This window comes from Salminus brasiliensis, chromosome 11 (genome assembly GCF_030463535.1).
Source record: "Salminus brasiliensis chromosome 11, fSalBra1.hap2, whole genome shotgun sequence".
In the NCBI taxonomy this organism is placed as follows: Eukaryota; Metazoa; Chordata; class Actinopteri; order Characiformes; family Bryconidae; genus Salminus; species Salminus brasiliensis.
Window position 1 is genome coordinate 10,807,971 of NC_132888.1, and position 13,998 is coordinate 10,821,968.

The 13,998-nt window shown below is 40.7% G+C and overlaps 1 protein-coding gene across 1 annotated transcript; it reads right to left on the bottom strand.

Moving 5' to 3' along the window:
• Positions 1–2,980: 2,980 nt before the first annotated feature.
• Positions 2,981–12,989, bottom strand: lhx1a (LIM homeobox 1a). The gene is made up of 5 exons (XM_072691003.1): positions 11,972–12,989; positions 9,841–10,064; positions 8,974–9,251; positions 6,061–6,226; positions 2,981–4,808 (listed from the first exon to the last, which is right to left on the bottom strand). Exons 1-5 carry the CDS (start codon positions 12,139–12,141, stop codon positions 4,429–4,431), a joined length of 1,218 nt encoding a protein of 405 aa, XP_072547104.1. The 5' UTR covers positions 12,142–12,989; the 3' UTR covers positions 2,981–4,428.
• Positions 12,990–13,998: the final 1,009 nt, after the last annotated feature.

Sequence of the window (13,998 nt, forward strand, 5' to 3'; positions counted from 1 at the left end):
AAGTCAAATTCAATTAAATTTCTAGATTATTTTTTTTAAATAACAACTTCACACTAGAATAATTAAATGTAATTTGTTTGTTAGTATAATAATTGTCCTGTCATTATACATCTTACTTTCTACAGGCAAATAATTTTTTTCATTACCACTATATACAGTAGTTTTGAGAGAGTACACAACAGTAATGTACATGCTATTTTGGTTCTGCACTGTGGCGTATTTGATTCCAAAATAAAAAAAAAGAAATTGGATATTCTATAATACAGTAATAGTTCTAACTGACAGCTTTAAATTGACTGTAGTTGTATCTATACTAGAGTAACTAAACATTGGCTTAGTTTTATGTTGCTGCATCATTAGTTAATGCACAGCAGACATAACAAAGGACTAGAACTGATTCCAGATGTGGGACCTGCATGTAGAGCTTACTGCTCTTGTCTGCTGCTGGACAAAAAAAATATATCAGTAAAATAAGCTGATTTCTGAGAAGAAATTCATTATACCAAAACATTCTGTCTGCCAATTCAACTGTTTGATACATTGTTAGGCAAGAACACACTGGAGAGCTTAGTGATAGCAAATAACCTGATGGTCCATGCAAGACCATAATAGTAGATGACTAAAGAACTACTGCAGTGTGCTGTGGACTGCACTGGGGAGAATGTGCAAGAAAAAAACAAATAAAAAAATAACCAAATAATAAACTGAAAAAAATGTCTTGCTACGCATAATTTCTCGCATAATGCAGTTATGGTTCCTGTGCTAATGTATTTCAGATTTGCCTGTAAAGAATCTGTGGTGGTCTTAATATCTTTGTTAATGGCCGTCAATACAGGAGCCAAAATAATGACTGAATATCCCAGAAAATATTATTGTGCTTAGTTGCTAAAAAATGATAAATAATAAAAGTAAACAATTTCATATAAACTAGGAAAGGATTCTATATAGTAGACGCTCAAAAGCACTTCTACTATACAGTACACGCACATAATGACCCTTAGACACGATGCCTCGCTTTACACACATACACAAAGCTCTGACGTCCAGAGGGTAAGTGCCTATATTCAGATCCCACAATCAAGATTTTAAAGCGTCATTTAAAAACATTCAATACTCTTAAGGTGCATTTATATTTAACATGTCTACAAGGTCAGGCTGAACCAATAGCCGATGTCCAATCAATCTGAGATTTGAATTTAAAGAGCTGTGGCCTCCTGGGTGGCGGAGCACGGAGTCAGCGGCGTGGCTAAGCCCCGGGCTCAGGAGGGCCCCGGCAGGCCTGTTTAACTCCCAGGACCATGATTAATTCATAGTGGATTATGTGCTGGGTGCAGTGGGGGCACTGCTGGGCTCCTTCAAACTAAAACCACACAGTGCAATGAGATAAAGGCCCCCCCACCCCACCCCCCGAGACATCAGGCTCAATTTGATGCCCGCTTCCCTCTGCCTCGGCACCTATGAACATTTTTTCCCCCTGTTTTTCTTCCCTGAGTTAAATCGATGCATCTGCTTTTGCTGTTTTGTTTGGCCCAGTCTATGAATTGAGATGTGAAACGTGGAATTCAGGACTAACTTTGCCGCTGTGCAAACTTAAATATCTTTTCTGTTTCTGTTTGTTCAGACCCGAGCGTGTCGTTCTGCATGTCTGATGCGGCTCTTTTAATATTCTCCCCTCCAGGCTCTGTGGGATGTGACAGAAACGCTATTCTGCACTGTAGCCTTTATTTGCTGTGATGTTACACTCTTAAAAATCAAGATTTCCAAACAGATCTGGGCTTGGATGCATGGTTTTACTGAGGAGGAGATCTTAAATCGGTATAGAACCTTGGTAGAACATTATATGTTCATTAAATAGGTTCTTCTCTCTTCACACTTTAATCAAACAGACACTGAAAGGTTTTTAGAGAACCAAAAGGGGTTCTTCTACACTGTTAGGAAGGAAGATTCCATTTCTTACCATGAAAAAAGGTTAATACTGTAACAGAACAGAACAGAAGGGTTCTCTAAAGAACCGTATATGAAGGATTTTCCTTTATAGAGAAGAACCACTAAACCATGTAAGCACGGTTCTTTGTGTTGTCACTCACAGTCCTATATACAGTAAAACCATCACTGTCATACTAAAGAACCCTTGAGGAACCACTTTGTTTAAGGGTGTATGGCATCGCTCCAAAGAACCCTTTGTTGCACCTTCATTTTGAACAGTGCTGTTTGTAGCCACCTTAGAAATGATCCAAATAAAAGGAAATCAGCTTCTTTTTGTACGCACATTGTGAGACTCGATGGTCCAATCGATTAGTTCAGAAGTGAACGGTTATGTGCTTTGACCATCACAAAGACACAAAGCAGCAGCAGTCAGAGAGGCATTGCGTCAGCCGCTAATAAAAGCAAAGCAGCTCGTCTGCTGCCTAACACACATCTCATCTCATTCGCTTCAGCTGAAGCACTGCACGCTGGACGTCTGCATTGAGGAACCCTGACACTGGCCAGCAGTGTTTATTAGGCTATTATTATAATTACTGAGGTTTTACTCCATCTAGTACCCAAACCAGACCCAAAACAGGCTCTTGGCAAGGATTTGAACATGAAACACAGCAAGACATTCAGCCCTCATCACCATCTACTGCTTATGATCACTATGTAAATGTAGATGGGTTCACAACCTTCAAAGGTCTGTGTTCTCTAAATACAGCCTCACAAAAGAAGTCGCACGGCCTAAGAAATTTTGCTCCTGTATTTGCGTCTCTAGTCTGAGATAGTGGTTCATGCGATGTGACGACTTAAAGCAAACACACTGCGCCCAATGTCAAAATCCACAGAAGAAAAAGCTAATTTGGTGTTTCTGATATGTTCCGTAGATGCTGACTGAATTGTACTGGAAAATAGAATATTTACTACTCCAAGGAAAAGCATCTAGCAGCCCAATTTCATATTTTCTAGTTTTATTAAAAACTCACAAATTTGTTCAACATGTCGTATTTATACAGTGAATGGTCTAATATGCACTGGAGGTCACGTAAGCTTAGGTTTATTAGAACAATAAAAGACATACCATGAGAATTTGATATTTAAAGAAATTAGCAGCTGCTCGCTGCGCATTTGACCATCGATTTTAATAGTTTGGATTCTCCTTTAAAGACACAAAAATAAAACTTGTAGGTCTAAGTATGTTATATTAACAATTTATGAATGTTTTTTTTCAGCAGACTAAAAAAAATTAAGAAGTAAATACTTCTCATCGTTTTTTAACACTTACACTTTGTTTCAACACGTTCTGCAGATAATGGTGCAAAGCACTTTTACAGTATTTGTGCTATGTTTTTATTTGGCAACTGTCTACGTACTTGTATTTTTTTCCTTTTTTCCATTTTTTTGTAAACAACATCTTGTACAAACTAGCACAGTGAACCACAACCCCAGCAAACTCATTTTTTTTTTTCTTCATACAATATAAATAAAGTCGATACAAAAGTTTGGTTGGTTGCTTGGAACTTTTTTATCTGGATCAAGAGGTTCTAAAACATGGTTGATACTTTTTAACTCCTGAATTAAATATATTACGTAAACAGTTGACTGTTCTAAGTCCCTTTCAGACCCTCGTTAAAATATTTTTTAGAAGGTAGACTTCATTTAACAACATTTCAAGTTCTCTTCCATTAAATAAAGGGTTCACAATCCATACAACATTTACTGTTTGCCTTTTGAAGGCCAACGTCAGATTTGGTGGAATTCTTGGAAAAACAAAAGGATATGTCCAGATAGAGGAACAACAAAAAACAAAACAGCCTTTTCTCTCCCTGGCCTCCAGAAACATATTTAGTGTCAAAAAGGTTGTTTAAGTGTCAATATGGCAGAGCCTTGAAAGGCAAAGAGGTCTGAGGAGCTTTCAAATAAATAAATTAGTCTGACGGCTCAGATCTTTCCTGGAGTCAACGTCGCAGGTAAGCGTTAGGCAAGCCGCCATGGGCGTTTCTTTGTAAAGTCTTTGACAGTAGCTAATACTGTTAATATGTGGCGATCATTGTTTTGAGAGTGAGGGTTTAACCAGTGGGCTTCAGGAAGGGAGGTGGGGGTGGTCTGCTGTGCTAAAACCTCACAGCACAGTCCGTACAGCGATTAGGTCAACAGTAGCCATCAGTCTTTTTGTGTGCTCGAGTTCTGACTTTGATGAGGAGACAAGAACGGGAACTGAACAGCAACACAATATCAAGGTAAACGTCTACAGCCACAACGTCCTCTGCTGCACCTCTTTATACTCTCTGAGCACAAAAATCATAACGAAATCGATAAAAAAAAGAGCAAGGAACGTCGAAAAAAATGATAAATATGAACGGCAAAAAAATGTGACCAGTGTCCGTGTCCCCTGTCCACCCTCCCTGTTCTGTTGTCCCTTCATTTCTCTCTGGAGAAACGTCCACCTTCAGAAAGCTACCAGACTGTGGCCTCGTTCATTTCCGACGGGGGGTGGGAGAGGTGGTTGCTGTATCCGCTTCCGTTGAGGGACAGTGAGGTAAAAGAGGGGCTGGGGCCGAACACGTCGGAGGACATACTGTGCAGGGGTCCAGGGATGCCAGGCTCCGGGCTGGGCGAGTCCCCAGGGTGGTGGGACATGATGTCTGAAAAGCGCTGTACTTCACTGGACGGATGGTGTCCAGGGATGGGATGGTCCATGCCCCCTAGAGGGGTTCCAGTGGGTCCCGAAGACGGGACAAAGGGGAGGTCCACTGGGGTCTGGGCCTGCGAGGATGGCGGGCCCTGAGGAAAGAAGTCATAGTTCCCTCCAGGTCCATAGTACTCACTCTGATAATCTGCCGATCAAAGGGAAACATCAGACTTGGTTTAAAAACACATGAAGCCTTCAAGAAGCTGAGCTTGTTTAATAGAAAGACAGAAAATGGTGAATGTGTAGCCTGTAGTTCTGTGGAACAAGGCCTCACTGTGCCACATTAGTCACAGAGCATGTTACACTTAAATCACAAATGTAGCTGGGTGGGGAGAACAAGGCTGGCGAGAAAATTAATTAGAAGGAGGAGCACTTCATCAGTGATTTTACCTTCGCACAACTCACCTCCTGTCTGAAGTGCAGGATAATCATAAATACACTGCCAGTTTTGAATGTGAAGCAAAGTGGAAAACTTTTCATGATAAAAATCATGGAATTATTATACATGTCCAGAGGTATGGAGCAAGAGTGTGGCAGTGTTTCAGAGAATTGCAGTAGTGTTTTTTTTTTCTTCTTTAGATAACTGTATTTCCTTACATATTGTTTTTTTTTTCTTCCTGACAATTATTTAATAATAACAACAATAATATAATAACTATAATAATAACTATAATAATAATAATTAGAAGAAGAAGAAGAAGAAGAAGAAGGTGTGAATTGTATTTTTAGGATCAAACTCATTTAAAAAAAGACATGAATATTAGTGATAATTTTACTATCCTAATTAAAGTGGAGTTCCTGATAATCTGCTATTTTCATTGTTCATTTTTTCTATTTTATGCTGTATATTATTTAACTATTCAAACACCAAATTAAATCATTGAAAGCAAACAAACAAACTGGGAAAACAGCCAATGAATAACCAAACAGTAATATTTTCTGAATGCTGAAGATAAAGAGAAAGAGAAATGGCTAACCTACTGACCTCAATTATGGTAAAGAGTTAGACTTTAATGAAGACTGCAGCTCCATTTCTACCCTGGGTGAGGGACACCAGTCCAAACCAGCACAGCAGTGCCATTAAACACTGGTTTAGAGGTTTAGAAGCAGGGGCTCAGCAGAATGTATGGACTAAATAAAGCATTTAGCTCTGATTTAAAACGCACACAAACCCAAAGCACCGCTTGAAGGGTTCATGAGTGAAACTGTAGCTTATGTCCATAGTGGTGGTTTTGGGGGCTGGTATTTGTTGCCCTTTAATAAGCAAACAGGCGACGAACTGAACTGTCCGAGACACCCCGGCTTTAGCGAAAACACGCCGAATAGCCTCGTGTTTCATTTTTACAGCGCCGAGAAAAAATGGACAGGACGCCTCAAAGGGCAGGGTTTCCTCTTACCTCCGTAGTAGGAGAAGGGCCCGTTGGGTAGCAGTTCTCCGGGCTCCAGCCGGTCTACCAGCGTGCGCATCCGCCTCGGGCTGCGGAAAAACGCGTGTCTCCGCGCGCCCAGCGCGCTCAGCTGCTTCATGCGTCGCTCTTTGGAGCGCCGGTTCTGGAACCACACCTGCAATCACACACATTTTATACGTTATACAAAATATCATATGCACTAAATTAAGCATCACTGTTGAGAAAATAGCCCGATGCAAAACGCTACACACTTAATGCGTCCAAATATTTTTGTGTTACTCAGTAATAACACAGTTCTCAAGGCTACACAGATTTCCTAATAAGGATGAATGCAGAAATGATGGTGTATCTTATGGGACAGTGCGTTACATGTTAAAATGAGACACGCAAAAAGGCCCTAGACTATAAAATCACGAGTTTAGTCAATTATTATGCTAAACCCAGTTTTGTAAATTAATACGCATATTTACAGTATTTCATTTTGCTCATTCAGAGCGAATGCACCATTAATCAACCGCAGAAATTATAATAAACTAAAATTTCCAATGGGACAGACTAGCTAAACCACCATCTAAATAAATTGCCTCAGCGCGCATTGCCCCGAAAACGCGTTTACCGCGTAACAAGCCGCGTTTTTCTATTCTGCATTATCCTAAACATTTTTGGGGGGATTTAAACAAAAAGAGCTACACAGAAAATTATATTTAACAAGGCTACCAAAACCTAATGAGGTCGTTTTTTCTAAATTACAGCTCACTCTCGTATTTTACTGATTTAAACAGGCAATGTGTCCCACTGTAAAACCCGCATCCCCGTGGTTTTGGACTCTAGTAAGAACACAGTAAATACAGAACCACGGTAACGCAGCATTTACTCAGATCTCAGCTCATGCTCAGTCTTTTCCTGCTGCACTAACAACATTAGTCCCGATTACAGTGAGAGTGAGGCTCGGCTTCATCCTCGCTCTAATGATCTTTTAACCCTCCATTTAGCCCGACTGAGGGGGCAGCAGCAGGGACTTCACATCACCCATTAACAGACTCCTTAAGAGGAACCAATCCCCCACATCACCCCTCCACCAGCTTATTATTTCATCATCTACGATCCATCCCTTTTCCTTCTTTTTTGTTTGCTAATTACTGTTTATTCTGCCGCTCTTTCCACATTCTGCCTCTCTCTCTCTCTCTCTCTCTCTCTCTCTCTCTCTCACACACACACACACACACACACACACAAACACAAACGCTTCTCCACTTCATCTCATATCCAGCCATCCATTTTGGCCCATTCTGAGATACTCCTGTCTACTCCAGCTGATGTTTACTGATTTTTTCTAATGTTTACTTCAGCAAGTTTCTGATAATGGGTTCTTTCTAAATGAGTAAAATACTGCAAACAATCTCTGTCAATTAACCTTTAATAACCTTTAATAAATACCCAAAACTTTTAATAATATATTTTTGTCCATTCAAAGCCTCGATTAACGCGCTTTAATCAGTACAGTATATGGTATCTGCTCTAGGATCAGCTCCTTTATTTCACTGTATCTCTTTTTCTGGCGGAGAAACACCGAAGCTCCCCTCATCCTCGACACATCCATCGTTTCAGGAAAACGCCAGCGATTTACATTCTAGTCTCTCAGTGAAACGCCCCAGCCCGGGGTATTTCAGTACACCCAGGGGCAGTTCTCTCCCTGAGGAAGGGCTCTGCGGGGCTAAACGGGATGGTACCGCACTGCCAGCCTCCCACTGCCAGCTGGCATTTCCTTTAATCACCCCAGCCAAAAAACTAAACAAGGCTAATATCAAAAATTACACCAACTGCAGAAGTATCAAGAATTGATACAGAAATACAGAAATTACACCAACTACAGAAATATTATCACCAACTACTGAAATATCAAGAATTACACCAACTACAGAAATATTATCACTAACTACTGAAATATCAAGAATTACACCAACTACAGAAATATTATCACTAACTACTGAAATATTAAAGATTACACCAACTACAGAAATAGCAAAACCAACTACAGAAATATTAAAGATTACACCAACTACAGAAATATTAAAGATTACACCAACTACAGAAATATTATTACTAACTACTGAAATATCAAGAATTACACCAACTACAGAAATAGCAAAACCAACTACAGAAATATTAAAGATTACACCAACTACAGAAATATTAAAGATTACACCAACTACAGAAATATTAAAGATTACACCAACTACAGAAATATTATCACTAACTACTGAAATATTAAAGATTGCACCAACTACTAAAATATTAAAGATTGCACCAACTACAGAAATATTATCACTAACTACTGAAATATCAAGAATTGCACCAACTACAGAAATATTAAAGATTACACCAACTACAGAAATATCAACACTACACACATACAGGCAATTACACAAATTTCAGAAATTGGTCAAATATATAATATTATAAAATAGATAATTACCATAGCAATGATGGCGATCGCAATAGCGATTTATTATTATTATTATTATTATTATTATTATTATTATTATTATTATATTTGCCTCCTTTTCTCTCTTTCTATAGGAATGGCAGTGCGAGGTGCGTTTAAGTTGTGACCAACAAACAAACGCGCCAAATTTAAGTTCTCGTCATTCGTACTCCACACACACACACACACACACACACACACACACACACACACACAACACCGCAGTCTAACCCTGAAGGCAGGGTCTTTTCCTGGGTCTTTCTCTGAGCTGTCATCGCGCAGTGCTGCTTCCCTGTCCTCGTCTCTCTCTCTCTCTCTGTGTCTCTCTCTCTCTCTCTGTGTCTCTCTCTCTCTCTCTCTCTCTCTCTCTCTCTTACTTTACTGACAGAAAGGCCGACAGTGTCCGCCTGCTCTACCTGAATGACCCTCATGTTGAGGCCGGTCTCCTGCGCCAGCTGCTCCCGGATGTGGCGCGTGGGTTTGGGCGTGGCCGCGAACGCCGCTTTGAGCGTCTCGAGCTGCTTGGCCTTGATGGTGGTCCGGGGGCCGCGGCGCTTCCCTCCCAGATTCTGATCATCAGCCTCGTTACTGGGAGCCTCTTTATCCGACAGAGCGGCGATCTCCGAGTCCTTCACATCGTCCTGCAGAGGGTCCTGCGAGTCCGGCGACAAACTAGGGTCACTGCAGGCTGTTACTGAGGGGAGAGAAGGACGATTTTCAATAATAATAACAAGAATAATAATAATATGAATAATAATAATAATAATAATAATAATAAATAACAATATCTATTATATATATATAAATATCAAAATCTATTTCTTTTTGACGAAGATATATTTCATAAACAAATACAACAAACATGAAACAAGAGATGAAAACACTAATATCAAATAATAATAATAATAATAATAATAATAATAATAACAAAGAAAAAAACTGGAGTTTGTGGACTTTAAAGACGGACTGCAATATATATATATATATATATATATATTAATCATAACATATATATATATATATATAGTCCACGTCTAGACTTTAATCCCTGTCCTAAATGTTATAAAAGAATGAAACCACTGTGCCCTGTTTTGTCCATGGACTGTTACTGGGTTTTACTGTAATGTACTGTAATTTTGTTATTTTGCTTTTACGTTTATTTTTTCCTCCTTAAGGAAAGCCGTGCACTGCTGTAGACACCTGATCCACAGTGCAGCACAGAGCTTCAACAGCTCACTGTGGACACGGAATCCAACTGCCGGCCTGTCTTCACATGGTCTTACCCGAGAGCAGGTTGGTGTCCTTCACGTTGGTGTTGCTTAAATAATCGTCTTTGCAGACGAACTTGTTCTCGTCGATGATGTAGAGCTCCTCCCCCGTGGACAGCTGCTTGTTGCACATCATGCAGGTGAAGCAGTTAAGGTGAAACACTTTGCTCCGCGCCCTCCTCACCAGGTCGTTGGGGGAGATGCCCTGAGCACAGCCGGCGCACTTAGTGCCGAAGCGCCTGCACCCGGGGGACAACAGAAAGAGGGGCAACATGGTCAGCACGGCCTCGGCACGGGACTTTTATTTTGTTATATGCTAACAATACAATAATGTAACTTTCATTTATTTTACAAAAAAAAAAAAAACAACAACTATATTTGTCCTATTATTGTTATTTTTATTAGCATTATTATTATTGCTATTACTATTTATTTATCTATCTATTGTACTAAAACAAAACAACAACAACAACCATAAATTACAAATAAAAATGACAAATAATCAAATAATATAAAAAAAAGGAAATGTCAAATTACACATTTACAATAAACCTAAGAGAGTAAATTGCAGTGCCTTGGTTATTAATTTTTTCCCTCGCTAAAAATCGTTTTGCATAAAGTAAACAACACAAATACCTGATTAAAAACGCTTTTAGGGTCTGAACACACACACACACACACACACAAAAACCCTAAAATCGTAAATGTTTCTCTGTTGCAAAAAAAAATGCAACAGTAAAATATTGTTAATAAATAAGAGTGAAGCCTGTAGGCCTGCCTGTTCATAAACCCTCTAAAGATCAGCTGCAGGAGGATAAACGGGTGATTCCTCCAATACACACCAGTTCCCCTGACTCTCAGTGTGGATTGGCAGTTTTTACGCTCAGATTGTTGATTCTCAGTCTGTCAGTTTCCACCTCAAAGTGGTTTACTATTCAAATCCACTTATCACATCTTTGCTCGGAGCACGGCAAACACACATTTACACACGCGCACACACTCCTGCCCTAACAGAGCATTGATCCTTAAAAACAAAGTGTGATTTCCTTTAGACTGTACAGACTCGTGGTGTTATCTGCTCTGCAGTTTGCATGACAATCCAAATTAACAAGCTTTTAATTAACGGCTGTGCTAATCAAAGAGTCCAGCATGCTAACCTTGTTGGCCAGTCTTCCTCTCACACTCACAGTGGGGCTTTTTGCAGGTAAAGCAAAAGAGGCTTTTTGGGGGTTGTTTTTGTTCTACTAGAAAACGTAAATAATTATAGTAAATAAGTATCCAGTAAATAAACTCAACTTTACAGGAGACGGAAGTGTTCGTAAACTATTTTATTTAATTCATGGTGATTAGATTTTTTAAATATTGTAAAGAAGAGCTACCAGATTCGAAGTATGTCAAAAAGTTTTTTTTTTTTTTTTCGTGACAGCGACGATTATTTACTACTATTTCTACAGTAATTACAACAGAAACGCTGTTTAGTTCATTAGCTACATGCTGGGCTCATTATAGTCCAACTAAAATAGCCAAACAAACGAGTGTTTCATTAATATTACACGTTTTTAATCTATTTAGTCTATATAGAAAATTACCACGTTTAATACTAAACAGGTCTGCCATAATGACTAAGCCTAATCAGTTTAGTAGAAAAGCTTCCCTCAAAAACATTCGCTGAAATATTTAGATTTATTTTATAAATATAAAAAACGGAAAATATTGTTTAAAAAAACGGAAAATTATTGACTGGATCAAAAACACTGGGTATAAAAAAGCTCCCTTCCTCAAAAAAATAAAGCGATGAGATCCAACTCCTCCCTGATGAAGGCCTACACTCTTAAAAATATAGGTGCTAAGAAGGGGTTCTTGGAGCGATGCCATAGAAGAACCATTTTTGTAAAGAGATGCGAGAGATGTGAAGAACCTTCAAACCGGTAAAGAACCTTTTCGTCGACTTCTTCAAACCATGAAAAGGTTCTTCACAAATCTTCTCTTAAGGAACCAAAAATGGTTCTTCTACGACATCACTTAAAGGACCTTTTGTAGCACCTTTATTTTAAGAGAGTACAAAAACCAGCTGAACACCAACTGGGTGACCACAGTGCCCATTCCATTTTCTCCTTCACGCGCCGTCCTGAGGCCCACCACTCACCTAAAGAAGTCATTTTTGCAGTAGAGCTTCCCCTCCCTCGAGAAGCATTTCTCCGTTAGGTTGCATTTACATTCGCAGCACTGCACGCACTTGATGTGCCACGCTCTGTCCAGCACGTTCAGCAGGAACCTGTCCAGAATCGGCCTCTCGCAGCCCGCGCAGTGGACCATCGTTTCCGGATGCGCTCCCACCGCTGCTATAGTTCTAGCTCTGTGGGGTTCGCTTGGTCTGGTTTGGTTTGGTGCTGCTGTTGTTGCTTTGTGTTGGTTCTCCTCCACAGCACGAGAAAACCTTCACACACGCGCGCAAAGAGAACACTGCCCTTTACTCCAAGCGCCCCCCCACCCGCCACTCGAACGCACTCCTCTGCACAAGTCTCTACGAACAGCTGCGGGGCACTGCACTCAATCAGCCAGATGTGGGCAGATGTGGTCAGCGCGGGTCAGGAGGAAAAGCTCCAGAGAAAGCAGGCCAGAGCTTCTCGCGTGCGTGAGGTAGTTGCCAAAGCGCGTGAAAGCCTCCGTCATGTCCGTCGGTTCTCTCCCCCTCTTTCTCTCCCTCTCACTCGCGCGCACGTAAATAAATAAAAGCCCACGGCACGTGGGCAACGTTACAACACCGAGCAGGCGCGCGCTACGCGACAAGCAGCATGGCCGTCGCCGTAGGAGCGAAAGAGCTGGAGGAAAGAGGAGGATGATGATGCTGAAGGTTTTGAAGGTTGGCGTCTAATGCAGCCAGTCTCGGACGACAGAAGCAGCGCGCGAGGAGACGCACGAGCTCGTGCACGCGTCCATGGATCCAGTCAGAGCAGCCAGACAGAAATCCCCCAAAAAATAAAGTCCCACTTTTGCAAGCGCACGTGCCTCTCCTTCCAAAGGTGCGCGTGTTATTTTGTATGTTGCATCGACTTGTTGTTGTTGTTGTTGTTGTTTTCTGGCTGTGCTAACAGGCGCGCGTGCCGTGTTCCCCTCTCTCACTCTCTCGCTCTCTCTAGCTGGCTCTCGCGCGGCCCTCTCGAGCTGATCTGATCTGCGCTGCGCCTGATGCGCGCGAGCCGCCCTTATTCACGGGCCCGTGACGTCACGGCGGACCGAGGCCAATCCGGGGCTGGCTTTATCCCCGCGCGCGCAGAGCTGACCGGACCGAACACCGCCGCGTCCGCGAGACTCCGCCGGAGCGCGCGGCGCTATTTATTCGGGAGGGAAGCGCGAGAAACGGCGGAGTGTCGAAAACAAAACAGACTAAAGAGAAAAAAACACACAAATTAAACGCGACCCGTTAGCGAGAAAATCGCGGAGAGATACGAGGAAAACGCAGAGCTTCTGTCCTTTCAATCATTTTATTTAGGTTTTTTCTCGTGATCATCTGCATTTTTCTAAACGGAGACAGAGCACCCGGGGCTGCTGCTGACGGCTGGGCTAATGGGAGGTAGGTATATTAGACTTTATAACAATCAGTTTAACGTGGTACTGTCATCGACACGCTCTGTGTTTACAGTCTAATAATAGCAATGGCCTTTAGGGCTGAATAACACCAAATATAGTGTAGAATAAGACTGTAATAACTCTGAACAAGACTGTATAGATTCTAAAGACTGAATAAGACTGTAATAACTCAATACGACTGTATTAACTCTACATAAGACTGTATTAACTCTACATAAGACTGTAATAACTCAATACGACTGTATTAACTCTACATAAGACTGTATTAACTCTACATAAGACTGTATTAACTCTACATAAGACTGTATTAACTAAATAAGACTGTATTAACTCTGTATTAACTCTACATAAGACGGTCAACTCTACATAAGACTGTATTAACTCGATAAGACTATATTAACTCTACAGAAGACTGTATTAACTAAATAAGACTGTAATAACTCAATACGACTGTATTAACTCAATAAGACTGTATTAACTCTGTATTAACTCTACATAAGACAGTCAACTCTACATAAGACTGTATTAACTCGATAAGACTATATTAACTCTACAGAAGACTGTATTAAGTCTACATAAGAC

Coding starts and splice junctions, on each gene's coding strand:
- lhx1a (XM_072691003.1), bottom strand. CDS start 12,141: ATGGTCCACTGCGCGGGCTGCGAGAGGCCGATTCTGGACAGGTTCCTG. Junction 10,065..11,971: donor TGCAAAAATGACTTCTTTAG/GTGAGTGGTGGG, acceptor CCCCGGGTGCAG/GCGCTTCGGCACTAAGTGCG. Junction 9,252..9,840: donor GGACACCAACCTGCTCTCGG/GTAAGACCATGT, acceptor CTCTCCCCTCAG/TAACAGCCTGCAGTGACCCT.